Source organism: Ranitomeya imitator, chromosome 8 (genome assembly GCF_032444005.1).
Source record: "Ranitomeya imitator isolate aRanImi1 chromosome 8, aRanImi1.pri, whole genome shotgun sequence".
Lineage (NCBI taxonomy): Eukaryota > Metazoa > Chordata > Amphibia > Anura > Dendrobatidae > Ranitomeya > Ranitomeya imitator.
Genome location: NC_091289.1, coordinates 19,123,943 through 19,145,046, shown reverse-complemented (window position 1 = coordinate 19,145,046; position 21,104 = coordinate 19,123,943). Strand labels below are relative to the sequence as shown.

At 38.9% G+C, this 21,104-nt stretch overlaps 1 protein-coding gene across 19 annotated transcripts in view; it reads right to left on the bottom strand.

The window, feature by feature from the left end:
- Positions 1–21,104, bottom strand: part of FOXP1 (forkhead box P1) — a 704,299-nt gene that overhangs the window by 19,379 nt on the left and 663,816 nt on the right. For all 19 annotated transcript variants that reach the window (XM_069736485.1, XM_069736483.1, XM_069736488.1 and 16 more), the window contains 4 exons: positions 8,911–9,112; positions 8,660–8,736; positions 6,573–6,674; positions 1,639–1,760 (listed from right to left, as the gene is read on the bottom strand). In XM_069736485.1, the coding sequence (XP_069592586.1) occupies positions 1,639–1,760; positions 6,573–6,674; positions 8,660–8,736; positions 8,911–9,112 (503 nt within the window). The remainder of the gene's footprint in view (positions 1–1,638; positions 1,761–6,572; positions 6,675–8,659; positions 8,737–8,910; positions 9,113–21,104) is intronic.

The following is a 21,104-nucleotide window of genomic DNA, read 5'->3' as shown; positions in this document are numbered from 1 at the left end:
CATACATAGAAATGAACATATAAAACAGCCCAATTACATACAATAAAGGCAGCCAATGGACGATAAATCCAATTTCAAGAGCAGAATAATTAAAAAAAACTATTTTATAATGTAAAGTTTTGTAAGTTCACATCATATTTGGGCTCACATTTGAACGGTACTGATGAACATTATGCCCAAGTAATCTGACACTGTAGGCCAGTAGGGTTGGATACTTATGCCAATGACTTAACTCCAGTTGACTTCACGTCCAATTGACTCTACATCCAGTCAAGTTTGGTGACAAAATTCTTGGGGGAACAATGGTTCTCTAAATAGTATGGTATCTTACAGGCAATGCTCCATGAGGAATATAAGTTTTCTTCCTTTGGGAGGAGAGCTAATTTGTATACATTTTGCATGAGGCATTATCTGTAAGAGGCAATATTTTTGGGCTGTATTTCTGTAACGAGAATCAGAGTTGTGTCAAAGGCTTCTTATCCGGTCAACCAGTATCTGGTTCAGTGCCGACATGGGGCAAAACAGCTCTACTGATGTTTTTTTTTTTTGCTTTGCTAGTATCGAAATGGTCAGACATTGACTTGCAGAGGAACTACATCCAATAAATGGCATATAATTTTTTACTGATGACTATATTTCAAATTAATTGGATAAAAGGTATATCATTGTAAATTGGGACACATGTAAGCCAAAATGGTGTCGTTTTGGCATATAGTTGGCCAAAAAAAAAAGAGTACCTCAAATGTTCAAACTGAATCTATAGCCCAAATGTGGTGTGAATAGAACCTAACAGAGATAGCCGGTCCCATCAAAGAGCGATCAGATGAAATGGTTTCCATTCTTGACACAGTTCATATTCCATCCGCCCTTATTGTGTGCATGTGTAGGTAACACTTAACAACATGGCTAATACAAGGTGTAACCTTGTAATTTGAGGGCACTGTACAAAGTTCCTTGGGAGTGGAGCTGGCTGAATGAAAATGTTGGCAATACAAACATGCAAAGGGAAGCGACTAAGAAAAGCAGGGCAAAATTAACCAAAACAAAAAAAAAATCAAGCAAGTTAAGGCTCTTACTGTGCAACAAGCTCGTCAAAGTGTTCATCAGGGCAGTATTTTCGAGGACGGCCTCTCTGAATATGGCGGCCACGTTTAAACTCTTCATCATCAACAGTCCAAACGGACCCATACTCATCCTCTACTCTGATAAAGCACTTATGGAGAGAAAGATTGGTGCGAATGGCACCCTAGGACCAAAGTAGTGGCCAAAAGTAGGGAAAAAAAGGGGGAACAGAGAGAACCAAAAGCAAAAAGATGCAGAGGAATATGATGAAGGAGTTGGAATGAAGAGGCAGCACAGTAAATAGAGGGGAAAGGAAAAAACATAACAATGCGTAAGCAAATGATCGGTGAGTGTTAATAGGCACTTGCACTCAAAAGCACCAAGTGATGATGTAGCATACACCAAAGCAAGCAGGGCGGGGGTTCAGTGGGTATACAAAATGGCAGGGATTATGTATAGCACTTCCCTCTGAGGAAGGTGAAACATTGCGAGTGCACTTCTGTTGTTCCATCACCAAATGAAACCACAGCTACCATAACATACTACACTAAGAAGTTCAAAGGATGGTGGACATACCCACTGATCTTTTGTGGCCTCCTTTTTTGGAATTCTAGTTCATCCACTGTCCATACTGCCCCTTTTACGTTTTCTACTCGCACAAAACACTTGTGTAGACTAAGATTATGGCGCACTGCATTCTGCAGCAGGGACAGGAGAAAAAACATTTAGAGGTGAGCGCTCATCATCAACAAGAATCATCATCTTCAGTTTTTGTTTTTTTTATGGACGCCATCATCAGAAAATCACTTATTGGTTAAATCAGGTTTTTGTGATACATTTTAGAAATGTTTTAATTATTTTTTCTTCCTATCGCAATCTGTTAAAAAGAAAAAAAAACTGAAATCTTGCTATTTTTACACTGGCCACTAGGGCTTTTTTTTTAAATTCTAACTTCGTTTTGGTTCAGGAAACAACACATGTACATAGCCAAAATAGGTGTATCCTGACTTTACCTTTTGTGTTGAAGTATCTAATGAGCATATGCAAAGGTAGATTGTGAAGAAAGAAGGGTCAGTTGTGACAGCACCTATTGTGATTGGTGGATCTTGTGTTATCAGCTGTGTCAATTGGTGTTATCTGTCATTATAATCATTCCTTTGCCCATAAGAAAACTACTGTAAACTCTTGCCTGAAAGGTCAGGAGGTATGAGTCTAACATAGCCCCAGTGGGAAAATTATAAGATTCCAAATTTTGATCTTTATTTTAATTAAGATTGAGATAGGAAAATAAAAAAATGGCATTGTGTTTTTAAACATACATGCAACAGAAAAGAATGACTTAAACAACAGGTAATTTTCTGATGACAGCTGCCCTTTCAAGGCAAAACTCAACAAGTATCCTTCTTATAAGGGGCCACATGGATATACAGCTGATCTCCTCTACACAGTTACAAACACTCTGGAATTTCTCAAAAAACAATTTCCTTATAGAAGTAGCCTGAGATAACTTTTCTATGAACCAATAATTAGGCTAATTTGGGTCATTAGCACTAGAATGATATAGTTGGTGGAAGGCTCTGGAACTGGGTCCACCATCAGAAGAATATACTACAAAACCTTTAAAGGCTATGGGGCACACAGAATTTTCTGAGGAGATAACAAATTATGAGTTTTTCAAGCCAAAATGGCTTCAGCCAATAACCTTTATTCTTTGAGAGTGTTTTAGGGGTTTTTCACTTCCTGAAGTGGAGTTGAGAAGTTTTTGAAGCGTTTTTTTTTTTAGAGCGCGTACTGTCTAGTTTGGAGAAGATTCCTTCAGGAGCCACTTCAAAGAAGTGACATGAATCTGAACCAGAAAAATACTCAAAGCACTGAAAATATGAACAGCAAAGTCGTTTTACAATAGAAATTAATAGGAAGAGACTTCCTCCCATAAAAAAAACTCTTCAAAAAAACTGTGTGCTCATAGCATTAAAAGAACATAAGGCTACAGAGAAGTTCACGTGCCATAGCCACGTGGCTCCTCATAAAGAGAATTCCACAAATGGTGGAGTTGTTCGTTGAAGAATCATATGTTGCTGGACTTTTGAAGCTGATAATGGGGAGACCAATGCAGATCTGGCAATTTTAATTTGTTGAGATCTCGAGAAATTGTGTAGACTAAATTTGTGGACAAATAACTTTCCGCAAAGGCAAAAAATATAGGCCCTCAGTATTTCTCAGCCCTTTCAACATATATTATTACAAAACAATTGTTTACTTACCATTTTAGAAATTGAATGGGTTTTTCAGGAGTAAAACATTAAATGTCTTACTTTAGAGTAGACCATTAATGTTTAATCAGTGGAGATTTAAAGACAGTCATACAAATTAGATGGCTCCCGCTTGAACAATGCTTCGGACGATCGTTTGGCCAAAATCCGTATCAGCCAATGCCGCCAACTGATAGGTCAGCCGGAAGCTTATCTTTGGGAGAACAATGCCATCGACAGTCCGAAATCAGACATGTCTGATCGACATATCTCTTGACCATCAGTAGGCCAGCACCTCCATGCACATTAGACCATTGGCTGAACACGTAGATATTGGCAGGTTGGGAGGATGTTACTATAATTTGTATGGGGGTCTTAACCCACCACAATCTCCAGGGGAGAGTCTATGGTCTCTTTAATTGAATACAAATGTATGGTGGCTGAGTCTTTTACTACAACTCAGCCACATTTACTTGAATAGACCTATTTGTTGATGATCGGTAGAGGCTCCAGGGGTCTCGCACAGGTGACCTTACTGGCCTACTCCTGGAGAACACCATGGACAATTGTTATTTCTAACTATGTGTGAAACTTTCTTAACACTTAAAACCTATTGTTCTTACCTCAAGAATGGTTAACCAATTACAGCATAAAACAATATTTATGAATGTGCAACCAATCAGTTTACCAATGCCGGCTTTCTTATGAAATTTTAGCTCTTTACCATTCTCTTCTAAGTGCAAGCACACAACTATGTATGGCATAATGGGTATGTATCTACATGATTAAAAAAATTTATATATATATATATATATATATATATATATATATATAATTTGGTCACTATGTTGAGCACAACCATTATTTCAATATATAGTTGAATTTTTGTTGCTGCTAGTGAAAGACTATTTTTGAGTCAATATGTTAATGATTATAGGATTCACAGTAAAATAGAGAGGTAAAACTTCATAAAAATGTTAACATTCTTGCTTCCTTTTGAAATTTTACTGGATGGGGGAACACCGACACATTGGGATTAATTAAAAGGGAACCCGTCATGAGGATTTTATACCTGAAACTCATGGTATATACGGCTCTGGCAAAAGTTAAGAGACCACCATATCAAAACTCTGTCATGGGCAGCCCAATCTCCAGACCTGAACCCCATTGAAAACCTCTGGAATGTAATCAAGAGGAAGATGGAAAGTCACAAGCCATCAAACAAAAAACTGCTTAAATTTTTGCGCCAGATGCAGTGTGAAAGACTGGTGGAAAGCATGCCAAGACGCATGAAAGCTGTGATTAAAAATCATGGTTATTCCACAAAATATTGATTTCTGAACTCTTCCTGAGTTAAAACATTAGTATTGTTTGTAGATTGTAAGCTCTTTGTAGATTGTAAGCTCTCACGAGCAGGGTCGTCTTGTGTTGCTTTAATTATTGTATTGTTAACATTGTTTCTTATGACTGTTGTGATTGAAGCTGTTAAACTGTAAAGCGCTGCGGAATATGTTGGCGCTATATAAAGATTATTATTATTATTGTTGTTTCTAAATGATTATGAACTTGTTTTCTTTGCATTATTTGAGGTCTGAAAGCACTGTTTTTGTTTTTTAATTTTGACCTTTTTTCTTTATCAGAAAAAAAATACAAAATTTATTGCTTGGAACTTCAGAGACATGTTATCAGAAGTTTATAAAATAAAAGAACAATTTACATTTTACTCAAAATATACCTATAAAGAGAAAAATCAGACAAACTGAACATTTTGCAGTGGTATCTTAATTTTTTTTCCCCAGAGCTGTATGTACAGGCAATGTCATGCTGAGTAAATCCATATACCTTGATTGTAAAAATCAGTTTTGCAGTTTCTGAGAAATCCAGTGATGAAATCATAAGCAAAGGAGAAGCTGCAAGTGCTTCAGGGTGGAACATTGCACTTGCAGCACTTCTGCCCTCCCTTCCTATTCCCCTCCCATCGCTTGTGTCCTATGTCTGACTGACAAGCCACTCTTGTTTCAGTCACCTGCATCCCTGGCCAGTCAGTCAGACACAGGAGGCAGATGGTGGGTGGAAAATAGAGAGGGAGAGTAGGAAGGTTGCACATGCAATGCCACCCCCTCCTCCCCCAAAGCACTTGCAGCTCATTTGCATATGATTTAAATGCTGGATTTCCCAGAAATGGCACAACCGATTTCTCTAATCAAGGTATAGATTTAATCAGCATGATAGCACCTGTATATACATGCCAATAGCGTGAGGGAATAAAATCCTCATGACAGGTTCACTTTTACTGGTTTATGCATATGAATGTGGTGGTGTGTGCTGTTCCAACCATTTCCAAGTCCAGCATCTTGGTCATGTCCATGGTTTCCATTTCTCCTATTAGTTGCATTTTCACAAATAATTGCTTTGCAGGTTTAGTACATTTTAATTGGGGGCCACAAATCGCTTCAAGTTTGTTAGAGAGGTACAACTATAAAAGATCTCTCACTAGGCTTGGAGAGATACAAGCTACAAAAATGGTGTATGGATCTGTTTGAGATAGCGAGCTGTCAATTATGACTGGTAGAAAAGATCTTACATAGCAAAACTTAATCCATCTTTTATATATCTTCTGACATGTCATTAAGACTAATGGCCTCAACATAAATCTAAAAAAAAACCAAAACATCATTTCAAATTTTGGAAATAATATCGGATGTATAGCATCTCCCCTCTCAATTTCAGGAAGAAGAGGTAGCAACGTGGGCAAGTTATGGATCACCCCTGCTTTAGGAATCACGCTGATTGAGCAAAAACATCTTCTACTAGAACGTTGGACCATAACAGGTTTTCAAAGACCAATGCTACATCTTTAGTGATGTTTACCCAGATGTTTGGATTTTTAGGAGATCATCAAATGGGATCCACACCAATGGATGACTGAAGGATGCACGGCACTCAATGGAGCCCCCTTGTAGATAAGGAAATCCAAGGGGCATGGCACATGGAATAACACTAGAAGCTCCTTCACCTTTTGTAGATCCTCATCCACAGTCGTTCATCAAGGCCATCATGACTTAATGACTTGTAAAAAGTTACGTAAAAGTAGATCTACTCTCTTGACTCTCTCATGCACAAAATAAAGCATAAACCCATAAAATACATTTAAAAAGCTAAAAAAAAGGTCAACTTTTTCTTCTACACTCATTTAGGGATATAGACCCTTCCAAAAATCCAACACCTTTTTAACTCTTCGAACAAGTAGATTCTTACCTTCCACGTCGCTGCATTGCGTCGGAAGTAAGCAAACATTCGTGTGAACCAATTGTAGATTTCATTTAGTGTTAGTTGCTTCTCTGGTGATTCAAGGATTGCCTAAATAGATTATAAAAAGAAATATTACAGGAATCAAAATTAGAAAATAAAATAAGCTACATTTTATAATTTTGAGGTGTAACAAAAAAAATATATTTTAAAAAAACTACAAAAAAAAATAAATGTAATTTTCCAGTTTGGCAAAAAAGTCACATATATAAATCAAGTCCAGATGTTTAAAAAATGCATCATTTGGCAAAAGGAAAAAAAAAATAAACTAGACTTCACAACGCGATCTAAGATTAATACCTCTATTTAACAGTTCAATGACAACATTGAAAATGGAATTATCTAATTGTTTTGAGTTTTTATTTCTGTTTCCTGGTAGAAATATTAATTTATCAGTCATTCACAAAGCAGGATCAAAGAAAAATGCAAAACATTTCACCAGCTGATTACAGCTCAGTAATTATTTAGAGCTCAGATTAATTCTAGGGATCAGAGATTACGGTAGTTTGTGATAATTGACTTGCCATCTTTAAACAGCCTCATTTTCACTGTTGTGTGAAATGAATTTTCTAATAATCACATTGCATTGTAATACTTAATCAAAAGCAATTACGTTAGATATTGCAGTTTTCAAAACTCTTGTGCAAAAAGAAAAAAAAAAGAATAAGGTTTTTGGATTCAGACAAATATTGCAGTTTTGCAAAGCTTTTTTTTTTTAAATATACAGGTGGGCGTGTATAGTTTTGAACTTTTAAAGCAGGGCCATGTAATGGATCTAAGTACAGTACTGTAACTTAAGAACGCTACGATAAGTATTAGGGAAGAGTCAGATGGCCATAAAACTCGAATAGGGATCGCAACGTAATGTTCGAACTGGCTGACCCGAGCGGGACAACATGTATTTCTATGCAGCTGTCACGTTTGAGTTGGGAGAGCCACCAGCCAGTCCGAGCACTGCGTGGGTCCGAGTTATATGACCCATTTCTTAGAGATAGGTAAAAGATTAACAGCATCTTGGTCCATCAGCCACACCGGTAGGTCGCTAACAGCAGATCAGAGCCCTGCCATCCTCTTACTACTGGCCAGTATCTACAGCTCCTCTTTGGATTGGCAGGTCAGATGCAATGTCATTGTTGTGGCGTGATACATGCATAAAGTCTGACCGGGCGTACTAATTAGAAGAGGAGCCAGAGATGTCAACAGGGAAGGAAGAGCATTACAGACAACCAATGTTACCACTGAACCAGGGTCCTTTGACTCAATTTGTTCAACTTTAGTAAGCATCACTTGTAGTCTCTAGGTTAAAATAAAAAATAAAAATAGGAGGTTCTAAAGAAACACTTCATATGGCCTCCAATGGTCAAGTAAGACTTCACGCTACTTATAAATAATATTAAAATTTCAATAATGATTAAAAAGACTGAATTGACGGAATAAAACCAGAGGACAAGCCATACAGAAGAGGCTTTTTCATCTTTCTTTGGGACATTTTAGATATTTTCCGAAACTGATAGCAAATTGTGCAATTGATTACTGTCAATGTTTGACCCATAATGGAACATTAAAACTAATGACCAATTATTTAACTTCAGCTCATAATGGGAAGACCATATGTGGAGGTACCAGTTATCTATCGTGGTTAAACTTGTTAAAGGTTGTCACTAAGGATACATTCATCACCAAATATTGGATCAGGAACAGGAACATTATCATGTGTAGATGTCATGGCTCACTAGACTCAAGAAAAAAAGGGCCAAGGACATGTCAGGTCTCATGGGTTTGGGTGTCAAAAATAATCTTACACTAGGCACCATTGGCTGCAGGATCCATAGTGAGTTGAGTACACTTTCTCTATGGTTATCAAGCCTTGGATGAAGTGAACAGGAAATCCATTGTGAATTTAGCGATAACCACTTTGTGCACCACCTTGGCCAGTGCTTAGTCCTACCTCTGTTTTTCAGCACTTGATGTCATCTGTTAGATCTTACCTATGCAATATATTGTGTTTTCATGGCCACAATGACATCGGCACTTACCTGCCTAATTAAAGATGCGTATGTGAAGGGTGGCCTGACTTCTGCATTTTTGTAAAATTCTTGGTTCTGTGCAATGTCTGCCATTAAATAATACAAATAAAAATAATTACAAAAATTGTTTTAAAAGATGCAATACAGAAGAAGTGGAAGTTGTTCAATGGTGCTTGGGTAATATGCCAACAATTTCAAAAATAATAGTAAAAATGTACTGTACTCTGTAACTTAGCAGTAAAAAAAAAAGGTCTACTCACCAGAAGAGATGGGAACATTGTATTTGTCAGAGTACCGCCTCCGTATGGGTCCTACATTGTGGATGCTGGTGGTAGTGATAACAGATGGTCCCTGGGTTAAAGGAGTGAGTGGTGTCGTTGGTGTGGTGGGGGTATGAGGTAAGCTTTGTGGGGAAGGTTCTGATGCAGTCTTTGAAAGGGTGACACTGGATACCAGGTTCAGCTGTAAGTACACAAAATAAAAAGTAATAAACAACTAGATCTCTTAAGGTACCTTCACACATAACGATATTGTTAACGATATCGTTGCTATTTGTGACGTAGCAACGATATCGTTAATGAAATCGTTATGTGTGACAGCGACCAACGATCAGGCCCCTGCTGGGAGATCGTTGGTCGCTGAATAAAGTCCAGAACTTTATTTCGTCGCTGGACTCCCTGGAGACATCGCTGGATCGGCGTGTGTGACACCGATCCAGCGATGTCTTCACTGGTAACCAGGGTAAACATCGGGTAACTAAGCGCAGGGCCGCGCTTAGTAACCCGATGTTTACCCTGGTTACCATGCTAAAAGTAAAAAAAACCAAACAGTACATACTTACCTACAGCCGTCTGTCCTCCAGCGCTGTGCTCTGCTCTCCTCCTGTACTGTCTGTGAGCCGGAAAGCAGAGCGGTGACGTCACCGCTCTGCTTTCCGGCTCCCAGACAGTACAGGAGGAGAGCAGAGAAGCAGAGTGCAGCGCTGGAGGACAGACGGCTGTAGGTAAGTATCTAGTGTTTGTTTTTTTTTACTTTTAGCATGGTAACCAGGGTAAACATCGGGTTACTAAGCGCGGCCCTGCGCTTAGTTACCCGATGTTTACCCTGGTTACCGGCATCGTTGGTCGCTGGAGAGCGGTCTGTGTGACAGCTCTCCAGCGACCAAATAGCGACGCTGCAGCGATCCGGATCGTTGTCGGTATCGCTGCAGCGTCGCTAAATGTGAAGGGGCCTTTAAACCAGTCAAACCAACACCTGAAGTTGGATCCAATCCAGAGTAGAAGCTTTCAGTGATCAAAGAGACCACGATTGTAAGGCTATGTTCACACTTTGCGGATTTTGCTGCGGATCCGACCGCTGCGGATCCGCAGCAGTTTCCCATGAGTTTACATTACAATGTAAACCTATGGGAAACAAAAAACGCTGTGCACATGCTGCAGAAAAATCCGCGCGGAAACGCTGCGGATTACATTCCGCAGCATGTCACTTCTTTTCTGCGGATTTTCACCTGCTCCAATAGAAAACTGCAGATGAAAATCCGCAGAAGAAAACGCAGTAAAAACCGCGATAAATCCGCAGTAAAAACCGCAACGGGTTTTCACTGCGGATTTTGGAATTCTGCTGCGGAAAAATCCGCAGTGGAATCCGCAAAGTGTGAACATAGCCTTAGGGAAACATCTCAATATGAGATCTCATATTGATATGAGTATGCGTGTGCAGCATCAATAGAAAAACTATCTAATGTTACAAATAATAATAATTTAAAAAAAAAAGGTTATTCTCACCCTCCGACGTCACCTGCTGTCCTCGGCAGTGAAAGCGGCAGGTTCCGGTGCCAAGGATGCTATGCGAGAAGGACCTGCCATGATGTCACGGTCATGTGACCGCGACGTCATCACAGGTCCTGCGCTCATACCAACCCTGAGTCCGGAAGCTGCCGCGTGCACTGCACACAGGCGCCAGGACTTCAAGGGGCCTTCGGAAAGTGAGTATATGTTTATTTTTTATTTTAAGTCTTTTTTAACCACGCATATAGTGCCCACATTGCTATATACTACGTGGGCTGTGTTACATACTGCGTGGGCTCTGTTATATACTACATCTCTGTGCTATATACTATGTAGCTGGGCAATATACAACGTGACTGTCCAATTTACTACGTGGCTGTGCAATATACTACGTGCTATATGCTATATACTACGTAGATGTGCAATATACTATGTGGCTGTGTCGGTTCTGTTATATACTACGTCGACTGTGCAATATACTACGTGGCTCTGTTATATACTACGTGGCAGTGCAATATACTACGATATACGACGTGGCTCTGTTATATACTACGTGGCTGACCAATATACTACGTACCTGTGCAATACACTACGCAGCTGTGCAATACACTACGTGGCTATGTTATATACTACGTGGCTGTGTTATATACTACGTAGCTCTGCTATATACTACATACGCTGTGTTACATACTACGTAGCTCTGTTATATACTACGTCGGTTGTGTTATATACTACGTCACTATGCAATATAGTACGTAGCCTGTGCTATATACTACCTACATATTCTAGAATACCCGATACGTTAGAATCGGGCCACCATCTAGTATTAAATAGTTGTTGGTCAACCTGTCCTTTCCTACAAAAGGTGGCTGGAACTGTAATGTAAAACGTGGTGTAAAGTTTGTAATAGCATAAAGTACAGGAACAACTAGTTACCTTAAACCAGCAAAGCCAACAATACAAGTTGGTTCTAAACAAGAGTAAAAGCTTTCTATTATCAGTGAGACTATACATGAAATGGAACCATCTCAAAACTAGGCTTTTCTGCTCTACAATAGGTAGTAGTTGTTGGTCAACCTGTCCTCTGCTACAAAAGGTGGCTGGCATTAGAAGATACGAGAGCAATTGTTTAGTCATTCTCCTGCTCTCAATGTCTTTTGATGTGGAACACAGAGTGATGTATACCAACACAAGGAAAAGGTACAGGCATTGTTATTTTTATCTCTATGCACTGGATAGACATATTCCATAAGCAAGTTTGGAATCTCTTTCGGAAAACATTCAAGAAATGGCATCAACAATACATTCGACGTCTGGCCAAAGAGGTTTTCCACCCACCCAAGTTAATTACGATCCACCAATAGATCATTATGACACTCGGAAATGTAAAGCATGACCACACCATGTTAACTACGGTGAAAACTTTAAACAAACTGCCACCATCTATACAATGCCTTGTACCCCATGTGAAATTTAAATATACACTTTCATCTGTTGATTTAATAGAACGTCAACCCAATGTTTAAGTTTCAGAGGAAATGTGTAAACTCTCCTTTCCTAAATAGCAAACGGCTCTCGGATTGAAATCTCGAATTGGCACGTGTACATTCAGAGCTGCACTTTACATTAAGCAGAACTCTAATATTGGTTTAACAAAGTTCATTTAAATTTTTCAATTTTTGAGATGGCAAACCTATTTTTGAGGGCTATCCAGACCATATAAATCAAAAACACCACATTCAAGACGGTGTAAAATTCGGCAATCAGTCAGTCTTATTACTATGTCAGGCATTTCTTTCTTTTTTTTTTTCAACATAAATTAGGTATAAGTAAAATATATATATAAAAAAGCCCATAACTGTATTACTGCCATTAAACATAATTTGCCAGTCTAACGGTGGAATAGCATAACGGGTGCCAAAAAATATGAAGTCATGTTAAGGAAAGGTACAATATATGGAATTAATCAAGAGAACCTTAGTGTTTCATTAATTGATTCCAAAAAAATGGTACCTTACCAGAGAATAATTACAATATCAATTTAGTAAAGGAGACAGGACTATCGGGATCGGGAGATGAGGGTGTCACTACCATCCACAATAAGGAAATTCTATGTTAGAGTGATATCATTTCTTTATTGTTTTTAATCAAAGATTGAAAGAAATGAACTCATTTAAGAGGAATTTTACCCAGACAGATTCCGAACTGCAGCTCTTCCCCATACATGACCTTTAGAGTTTATCAATATACCTCAACTCGCATTACAAGTCGGTCCTCTGTGTGTTACGAGCTGTGATTTAAAGATAATCCCCAGAGAGCAGACAACTAATGCAGCCTTTTAACAGTTTATTATGGAAATGTGTCGTTTTCATTTTTTTTTTCTTGTCTTAAATAGGATACAGATGTTGATTTTCAACAAGGCGAACAAAGACGCACGTGCGCTTGGTACAAGTCCATTAAGCCTGGATCCATCGCGGGGTGGTGTCCTTTTGTGGTTTTTGTTAGTTTGCACTTTTTATATGTTTGTATGAAGTTTTAATCCTCGCTAACAGTTCTGTAAGTTAAATCCTCATTTCTTAAGCCTATTGTCGGCTTTCGACAACACTTTTTTTTTTTTTTTAAGAGATGAGCAAATCGATTCAAAACAAATTCTACAAAAATACAAAATTTGACAAATTCCGAATCTTTTGTGATTTGACTCACTCAAAATCCAGCAAAATGGAAACCAGCCAGAAACCATTTTGTGCTGGCTACCTTTTAGGGCTATGTAGGGGGTTAAAAAAATATTATACTGGGCAGCACGGTGGCGCAGTGGTTAGCACAGCAGCCTTGCAGCGCTGGGGTCCTGGGTTCTAATCCCACCCAGGACAACATCTGCAAAGAGTTTGTATGTTCTCTCCGTGTTTGCGTGGGTTTCCTCCGGGTTCTCCGGTTTCCTCCCACATTCCAAAGACATACTGATAGGGATTCTAGATTGTGAGCCCCATCAGGGACAGTGATAATAATGTGTGTAAAGCGCTGCGGAATATGTTAGCGCTATATAAAAAAAAAAAATAAAGATTATTATACTCATCTCACCCCTCGCTTGTCCCACAGATCCTGGTCCATTCCACTATTGGCTTCCTCTATCTATGGTGGTCATTTCAGTCTTCACTCTTCGGCATATCTGCCACCAATAAGAGTATTGTCTTAAACAACCGAAGAGCAGACCACAACGGGAGACCCGATGGGGAGCTGTCACTATGGGCAAGGTTTTTTTTTATTATCTTAACTTAATTGGGGTCCATTTGATTCACGGATATAAATTCGTCCAGCACTATATGAGTGCACCCCACAAAGACAGACGCCCCAGTTAACCCAACCAACTGATATGGTGTTGGTAAGGCCGTTTCTTTTTCTGGTAAGTTTTTTCCCATTTCATTCACATCAAATTAATTTGATGCAAATCGAATTGTCTGGCGGAAGTTGAATTTCAGTTGATTAGCTGATGCTTATAGTTTAAGGATTTTTTGAGGAAAGTACTGGATCTGCTTAAAGAGACCAGCTGGGTATGGAGTCTTACTGGTAAGGCTGGGTGGGAAAAAATATGCAAATTAGATCTATCAACACAAAAGAAACTATCTTGCAAGCACTACATCAAGAGGTTGTAACCCAATAGGTCACTATGTCACCCTATGCCAAGCCATGCAACATGACCAGCAATAAATGCCAAGCCAGAAACTCATCTGTGAAGAGACAGTTTTGTGGGGTTTTCCCCTCATCAACGTAGAACTCTTTGGTGGTACTTGGGAGATAGACCTTTTGCAGAATGGAAAGAAAAATAATGGTAAGCGGATCACAGAGTGTCCACCAATGATCTGATGTAATCTGTGGGAGAACTTGACAGCAGTTGTCCAATTCATTCACAGCACTCCCGCAGGACAAATGAACTTAATTTGTAAGATGGATAGTCTCCTGAACAAAGAGACTGATACTTTTGATGCTCAACAGACCCCCACTGACTTATATTTTAGTCCACCAAGTTTTTGGATGGTGAGAAAAAAAAAACTTACTCCAAGGCTATGGATTTGGTTGCCATTTTCACTCTGTAACCCATTTGGACTGGGGTGTAACTACATGGCATATTAAGGTTGCAGCAAGACCCTCAGGGAGCCCAAAAGGCCAGCAGCCTACGTAGGAAGACCTGCACTATAGGCTTGTCACATATTTAGTAGAACCTTCAAGATACCCCAAAAAAGTAAAAGACTAAGGCTGGCCATAGATGTTAGATGGTTGATGGCCGAATTATCCATTGAATGATGGTTCGGCTGACAGCCATCTTGACAAGTCTCTCCCATACACTGGAGTGCATGCGCGACCGAGCACTGCTGTGTTCTCAATGAGAAAACTGCCTACTTATCTTAGAGAGAAAAATGGAATCGGCAGTCTGAAATTGGACATGGTCCATCAACATATCTTCCAACCAGTCAGCCGCTGCCCACTAGACACTATACACACTAGACCATTGGCGGATTCATCTGACATTTTTCTAATAATGTGTACGGGGGCCCGAAAGGATCTTGTTCTGCTTTCAAATCAGGATAAACAAGTTTCACTAGAGTTAAAGAGTGGATTTAAAAAAGGTAGGAGACATGGAAGTGGGTGGAGATTGAAGTAAAAAGGGTGCCTTAACAGACTTTGACAAATGACACCGATTCACACCCACTGCCGCCAAGACAAGATGGGGTAAGCAGCCAATCTTGGCTAATTACCAGATGAAATTGTATTGTAAGGACTCTAATTAGGAGATGCTTATGGAGGCGAACTGAAGATTAAATACTGCATATGAATGACCCCGATGTCAGTGAGAAGAGGGTGCAGGGTGTTGCTGGAATATTTGGTCGAAACAGTGATCGTATTTTAAAAGGAGGGAGGCAGCAATATTTGGAATAATAGCTATGAGGTAAACTAATTAACAGACGGATCCTGGAGGAAGACTGTGGCTTTACTGCAGCTGAGGCTGTTCCAAAACAAAGTGCCAAATCTCAACAGCAAAGCAGCAGTCGAGTGGAAAATGTCTGCCTGACCTCTGCTCCCGCTATTAATTTGCAGGAAAACTAATGACACATATACATATTCCCACAAAATTGTTCTAATTGCTAATTTGCCAAAGGAGCCCAGTTTCCAAATTAAACATGACTGCAATCTGAGAGGAAGGAGAGAACAAAAAGCAGGAGCTGGGAGCGCAGGGCGATTCATCTCCCACATCTATTTGAAGGCTTAATCGAGGATTTGATGAAATGCTGACCTTGTCAATTGCCATTGAAGTGTTTTATACATATTTTTCTTATATATATTTTTAGATAGTGAAATTTGATGAGCAGAAAGTCCCTGTTTCATAGGTAGGATGTAAGGCAGGATCGTATGAAATGATCGTCCAGTGTGTCAGTCGCCTAACCACGGGGAAGCCATTGTGTTGGATACTGTTGCATTCGGAGGGTCAATTCACTGGAAATCAGTCATCGTGCCTCATGCCTTACCAGGAAAAGTCAACTTATTTTTGTATACAATTTATTTATTTTATGTAGCCCTCCTTAAGGATAAAGGACAGAAAATAAGGACACCTATAACTGACAATCAAAATTGGCCTTGCTTCCCACATTACTTACAAGTTACAGCTAATCGATTCTCATCCTCTGCTGTCATCTAGTATTTAAATTAGTTATACCTCTTCATCAGCATTCTATCAGCACTGTAGCTACTGGAACTTCCTCTGCCTCACTATTTAGCATGCATTTCTCCTGACATTAACCACTGGCTTGTCTAGCCTGAACAGAAAGCCTGTCTGTTATGCCAGTATGCAATTCAACAGTCAGGAAACTAGAAGCAGAGACAAATCTCTGTGGCAAGTTCCTAAAGACACAATGACTCACCCCCACTACCTGTGCAGATACAAAAACCCAGCCCCAACTCCTGTAGAGAAACAAAGACCCACCCCTACTTCCTGGGAAAACACAAGGACCTGTCCCAACTTCATGTAGAGAACAAAGACCCACCCCTACTTTTTTGAAGCTAGACAAAATACCCCCCACTTCCTGTAGAGAAACAAATACCCGCCCCTACTTCCTCTGGAAAGACAAAGACCTGCCCCCACTTCTTGTAGATAAAAACCCACTCTCACTTTCTGTAGAGAGATAAAGACCCACCCAAACTTCTGCTGGAGAGACAAAGACCCACCCCTACTTCTCCTGGAGAGACAAAGACCCACCCCTACTTCTCCTGCAGAGACAAAGACCAGCCCCCATTTTTCCTGGAGAGACAAAGACTCACCCCTACTTCTGGAGAGAAAAAGACCCGCCCCCTCTTCTCCTGGAGACAAAGACCCGCCCCCACTTCTCCTGGAGAGAAAAAGACCCACCACCTCTTCTCCTGGAGAGACAAAGACTTACCTCCACTTCTCCTGGAGACAAAAACCCACCCCTACTTCTGGAAAGACAAAGACCCACCCCCACTTCCTGTAGAGAAACAAATACCCGCCCCTACTTCCTCTGGAAAGACCTGCCCCCACTTCTTGTAGATAAAAACCCACCCCCACTTTCTGTAGAGCGATAAAGACCCACCCAAACTTCTCCTGGAGAGACAAAGACCCACCCCTACTTCTCCTGGAGAGACAAAGACCCACCCCTACTTCTCCTGGAGAGACAATGACCCCCCACTTCTCCTGCAGAGAGAAAGACCCACCCCTACTTCTCCTGCAGAGACAAAGACCAGCCTCCATTTTTCCTGGAGAGACAAAGACTCACCCCTACTTCTGGAGAGAAAAAGACCCGCCCCCTCTTCTCCTGGAGAGACAAAGACCCACCCCTACTTCTGGAGACAAAGACCCGCCCCCACTTCTCATGGAGAGCCAAAGACCCACCCCTACTTCTCCTGGAGACAAAAACCCACCCCTACTTCTGTAAAGACAAAGACCCACCCCTACTTCTTGTAGAGAAACAAAGACCCGCCCCCACTTCTTGTAGAGAAACAAAGACTCACCCCCACTTTCTGTAGAGAGACCAAGACCTTCCCTCACTTCTTGCAGAGAGACAAAGACCTTCCCACTCTTCTTGTAGATAGACAAAGACCGTCCCTCACTTCTTGTAGAGAGACAAAGACCTTCCCACTCTTCTTGAAGAGAGACAAAGACCTTCCCACTCTTCTTGTAGAGAGACAAAGACCATCCCTCACTTCTTGTAGAGAGACAAAGACCCGCCCAACTCCCTGTATTGAAATAAAAAGCTGCACCCACTCCCTGTAGAGAAACAAAGAATTCTGTACACCTCCCACATACTGTACATATGGCTCTATATAGGAGCCACAGGGAAATTCGACTTCTAGCATCATTTGGGGCATGGCCTGGTAAGACTACGTTCATTTTGTTGTTATTCACACCAGTCTCCGTTACCAACTCCCCATCTCTAAATAGGATCAAAAACTTGTATTAAAATATTTTTTTATCATATTCCCAAACAGAATTCATATTCATATTATTTACATTTTTTTTTTTCATTTTCTTTAGTCTCTGCACTCAATTTGTGAATTACATGTCAATATGACGAAGATCTCAAGCTCTTTCCTTGTTGGCTACAACATCTTTATAAAATGATGAATGAGTCATCAGTAATTTTCATAAACAGGCAGTGATGTAAACCCCTAATCAAAATGGATTTCCATTAACTGTCCCGCTTAGTACACATAATTGTATCTTTTTTGTTTTTCCTAAATGTATTACATGAGAAGACGAGCCAGAGATCATGAAGACGTGCTTATATCTTTACTTAAATAAAGATGAGTTTTAACCCTTTTAAGGGGCGTAGCATTAACCGAACACAGCACCCCGACCAACAAAATTGGCCAGCCCGGTGTTCTCCTGCATGCTCCAGGGCACAGATTTCTGCTATTAGCCGCGCCAGTCTGCTTAGGGTCAGAATTGATGATTTAATTGCACTGAAATTCTGGGCTTTAATCACAAAAGATTGGAGACGGTAACATGGATAGATGAGCAGTTAGTAGAAGCGAGATGACAATTTTAAAGAGACAACTCCTGTCATTTGAGGTCACTGGTAAAAAAAAAATAAAAAATAGCATTTTTATGTGAAATTACAATTTTCAAGTTCTTAGATAATAGCCAACAAACTACCCTAAAATAGTTGCTGTATTTTATTTTTTTCTCTTTTTTGTAGGTAGTATAGCACAGAATTTTTATTTCTTATATTTTCATTTAGATATTTGTTACTATATATTTTTTTAATATATATTTTTCCATAGATAGCATGGTATTGTATTTTTACTTTATATTTTTTTTTCAGATAGCAAAATATTGTATTTTATATATATATATATATATATATATATATATATATATATATATATATATATATATATATATATATATATATATATATATATAGGAAGCATGGCACTGAATTTTTATTTTATTTTTTTTACATTTTTTTGTATTTTCCTCTAGATAGCCTCACACTGTATTTTAACTTTTTTTTATAGGTCGTATATCTTTTTAAGTAATATGGCGCAGAGTTTTCATTTTTTGGATATTTCTTATATTTTCTATTAGATTAAATGGTATCTTCTTTTTTTTTATATATTTTCCCATAGATGGCATGGTATTGTATTTTTACTTTTTTTTATGTTTTATTTATTTATTTATTTTTAGATAGCACGATGCTGTATTTTTATTTTATTTACTTTCTAATTTTTTTGTAGGTATTCTGACACTGAGTCTTTTATTTTTTTTTATTTTCCCATAGTATGGCGCTGTACGTATACTTTATTTTTTGATATTTTAACAAATAACATGGCGCTGTATTTTTATTTACTACGTTTCTTATTTTCCCATAGATATCATAGTATTGCATTTAACTTTATTTATTTGAATTTTTTTAATATTTACTCAATTATGTAAATATTTGAAGGGTTTAAATAATTGCACAAAACTACAATTTGGCAAATCACCCAAAAAAAAAAAATGCTATTAGAAATTAACTAGTAACACAAATTTTAAGACCATAGTCATTTACACCCTTCTTAAATATAAAAATTGCTAACGCAAGTTAAAAACAATGGAAGTATTTATCGACGCTTTTTTCTATGCTGGTTTTGCTGGCTGCACAAACATCTAAACCATATAATTCAACTATTTAATGTTACATTATTATTGAACCAATGTTCCAGCATAGTTTTATGGAGCGTTTAATTGCTAATGCTTATTTCTATTTATTGTATATTTTTGTTTCTGTCTTTTTTTGGGGGGTGGGGGGAATATATATATATATCCTTAATTGCTTTCCGCTTACAGAGAAAAGAAATACAGTATACAGAATGGAATATTTAACCAAGCAATTGATTTGAAAATGTTATTTTAAATGTTTTAGGTCAAGTCTGAATTGGTGCACTGTCGGAAAAACTTAATTACTGCTCAGCCATTAGAAAAAAAATTATATTGCCTCTTTTCATGGATGACAGTTGTGTGACGTTTGGGAATAGTGAAAAAGCAATTATCCCCTAGATACAATATACAAAATGTTGTTGACAACTTTTCTAATTAAAATATAGTTCTGTTTTTTTTTTATAGACACCTCAAGTGTCTCATGGAAGCAAATCATGAACTGTTCATTTCAATGTTTTTTTTTCTCCATTGGGGCCCATGCACACGGATATATTACAGATCTGTGTTCTAGGTATCGATTAGAGATGAACGAATCAATTTGCAGGACCCTGTTACAGTAACCCGCGTCCACTGAGCAAGAACCCTGTGAACTGGGTCCTTCAGGTCCTTCAAAAAGAACCTGAAGACCCACCTCTTCAGACAAGCCTACAACCTGCAGTAACCACCGATCGACCAAACCGCTGCATGACCAGCTCTATCCTCACCTACTGTATCCTCACCCATCTCTTGTAGATTGTGAGCCTTCACGGGCAGGGTCCTCATTCCTCCTGTACCAGTTATGACTTGTATTGTTTCAGATTATTGTACTTGTTTTTATTATGTATACCCCTCCTCACATGTAAAGCGCCATGGAATAAATGGTGCTATAACAATAAATAATAATAATAATAACTGCCTCCCAACTATTTGGATTCCCAGTGCCTCAGGGGCCGGATCATGAGTGAGTAACCAATCAAAAGAGACACTGGGGATCTAAGCCGCTACAACAAGGTTCTCATCACTCTGGTCTGTTGGTCACTGTCTACTGAAAGACCACGGTAGTGGGAATCGATTTGCTCATCTCTATCATCATTGAAATAAAATCCATAGTTTGTAAGCCTATACTCTTTGTGCCTCCAACAAGGCATGCAAAAGTTTTTTTTCCCCTATGGATTCAGCACAAATCTGCCAAAAATAAAAACAAAAAACCCCCACTATTGCTAGATTATTAAAGTAATAACTAAAAGCTTTCTTTATGTGGCAAACAAGAGTATCCAAGGTTGGTTATTTGGACTCTGTGCGCCTCCATCCAGAGCATATACATGGAATGGTGTTTATTGCCTTAATTTTGCACAGGAAAAAAAAATTCAAAAATTAGCAACGGACAGGAAAATTAAGTATACTAATTCGTTATAAAAATAATAGAAAGAAGGAAAAACCAGTTCATCTGTGATGCATAAACCAAACCTCGGTAGCACGG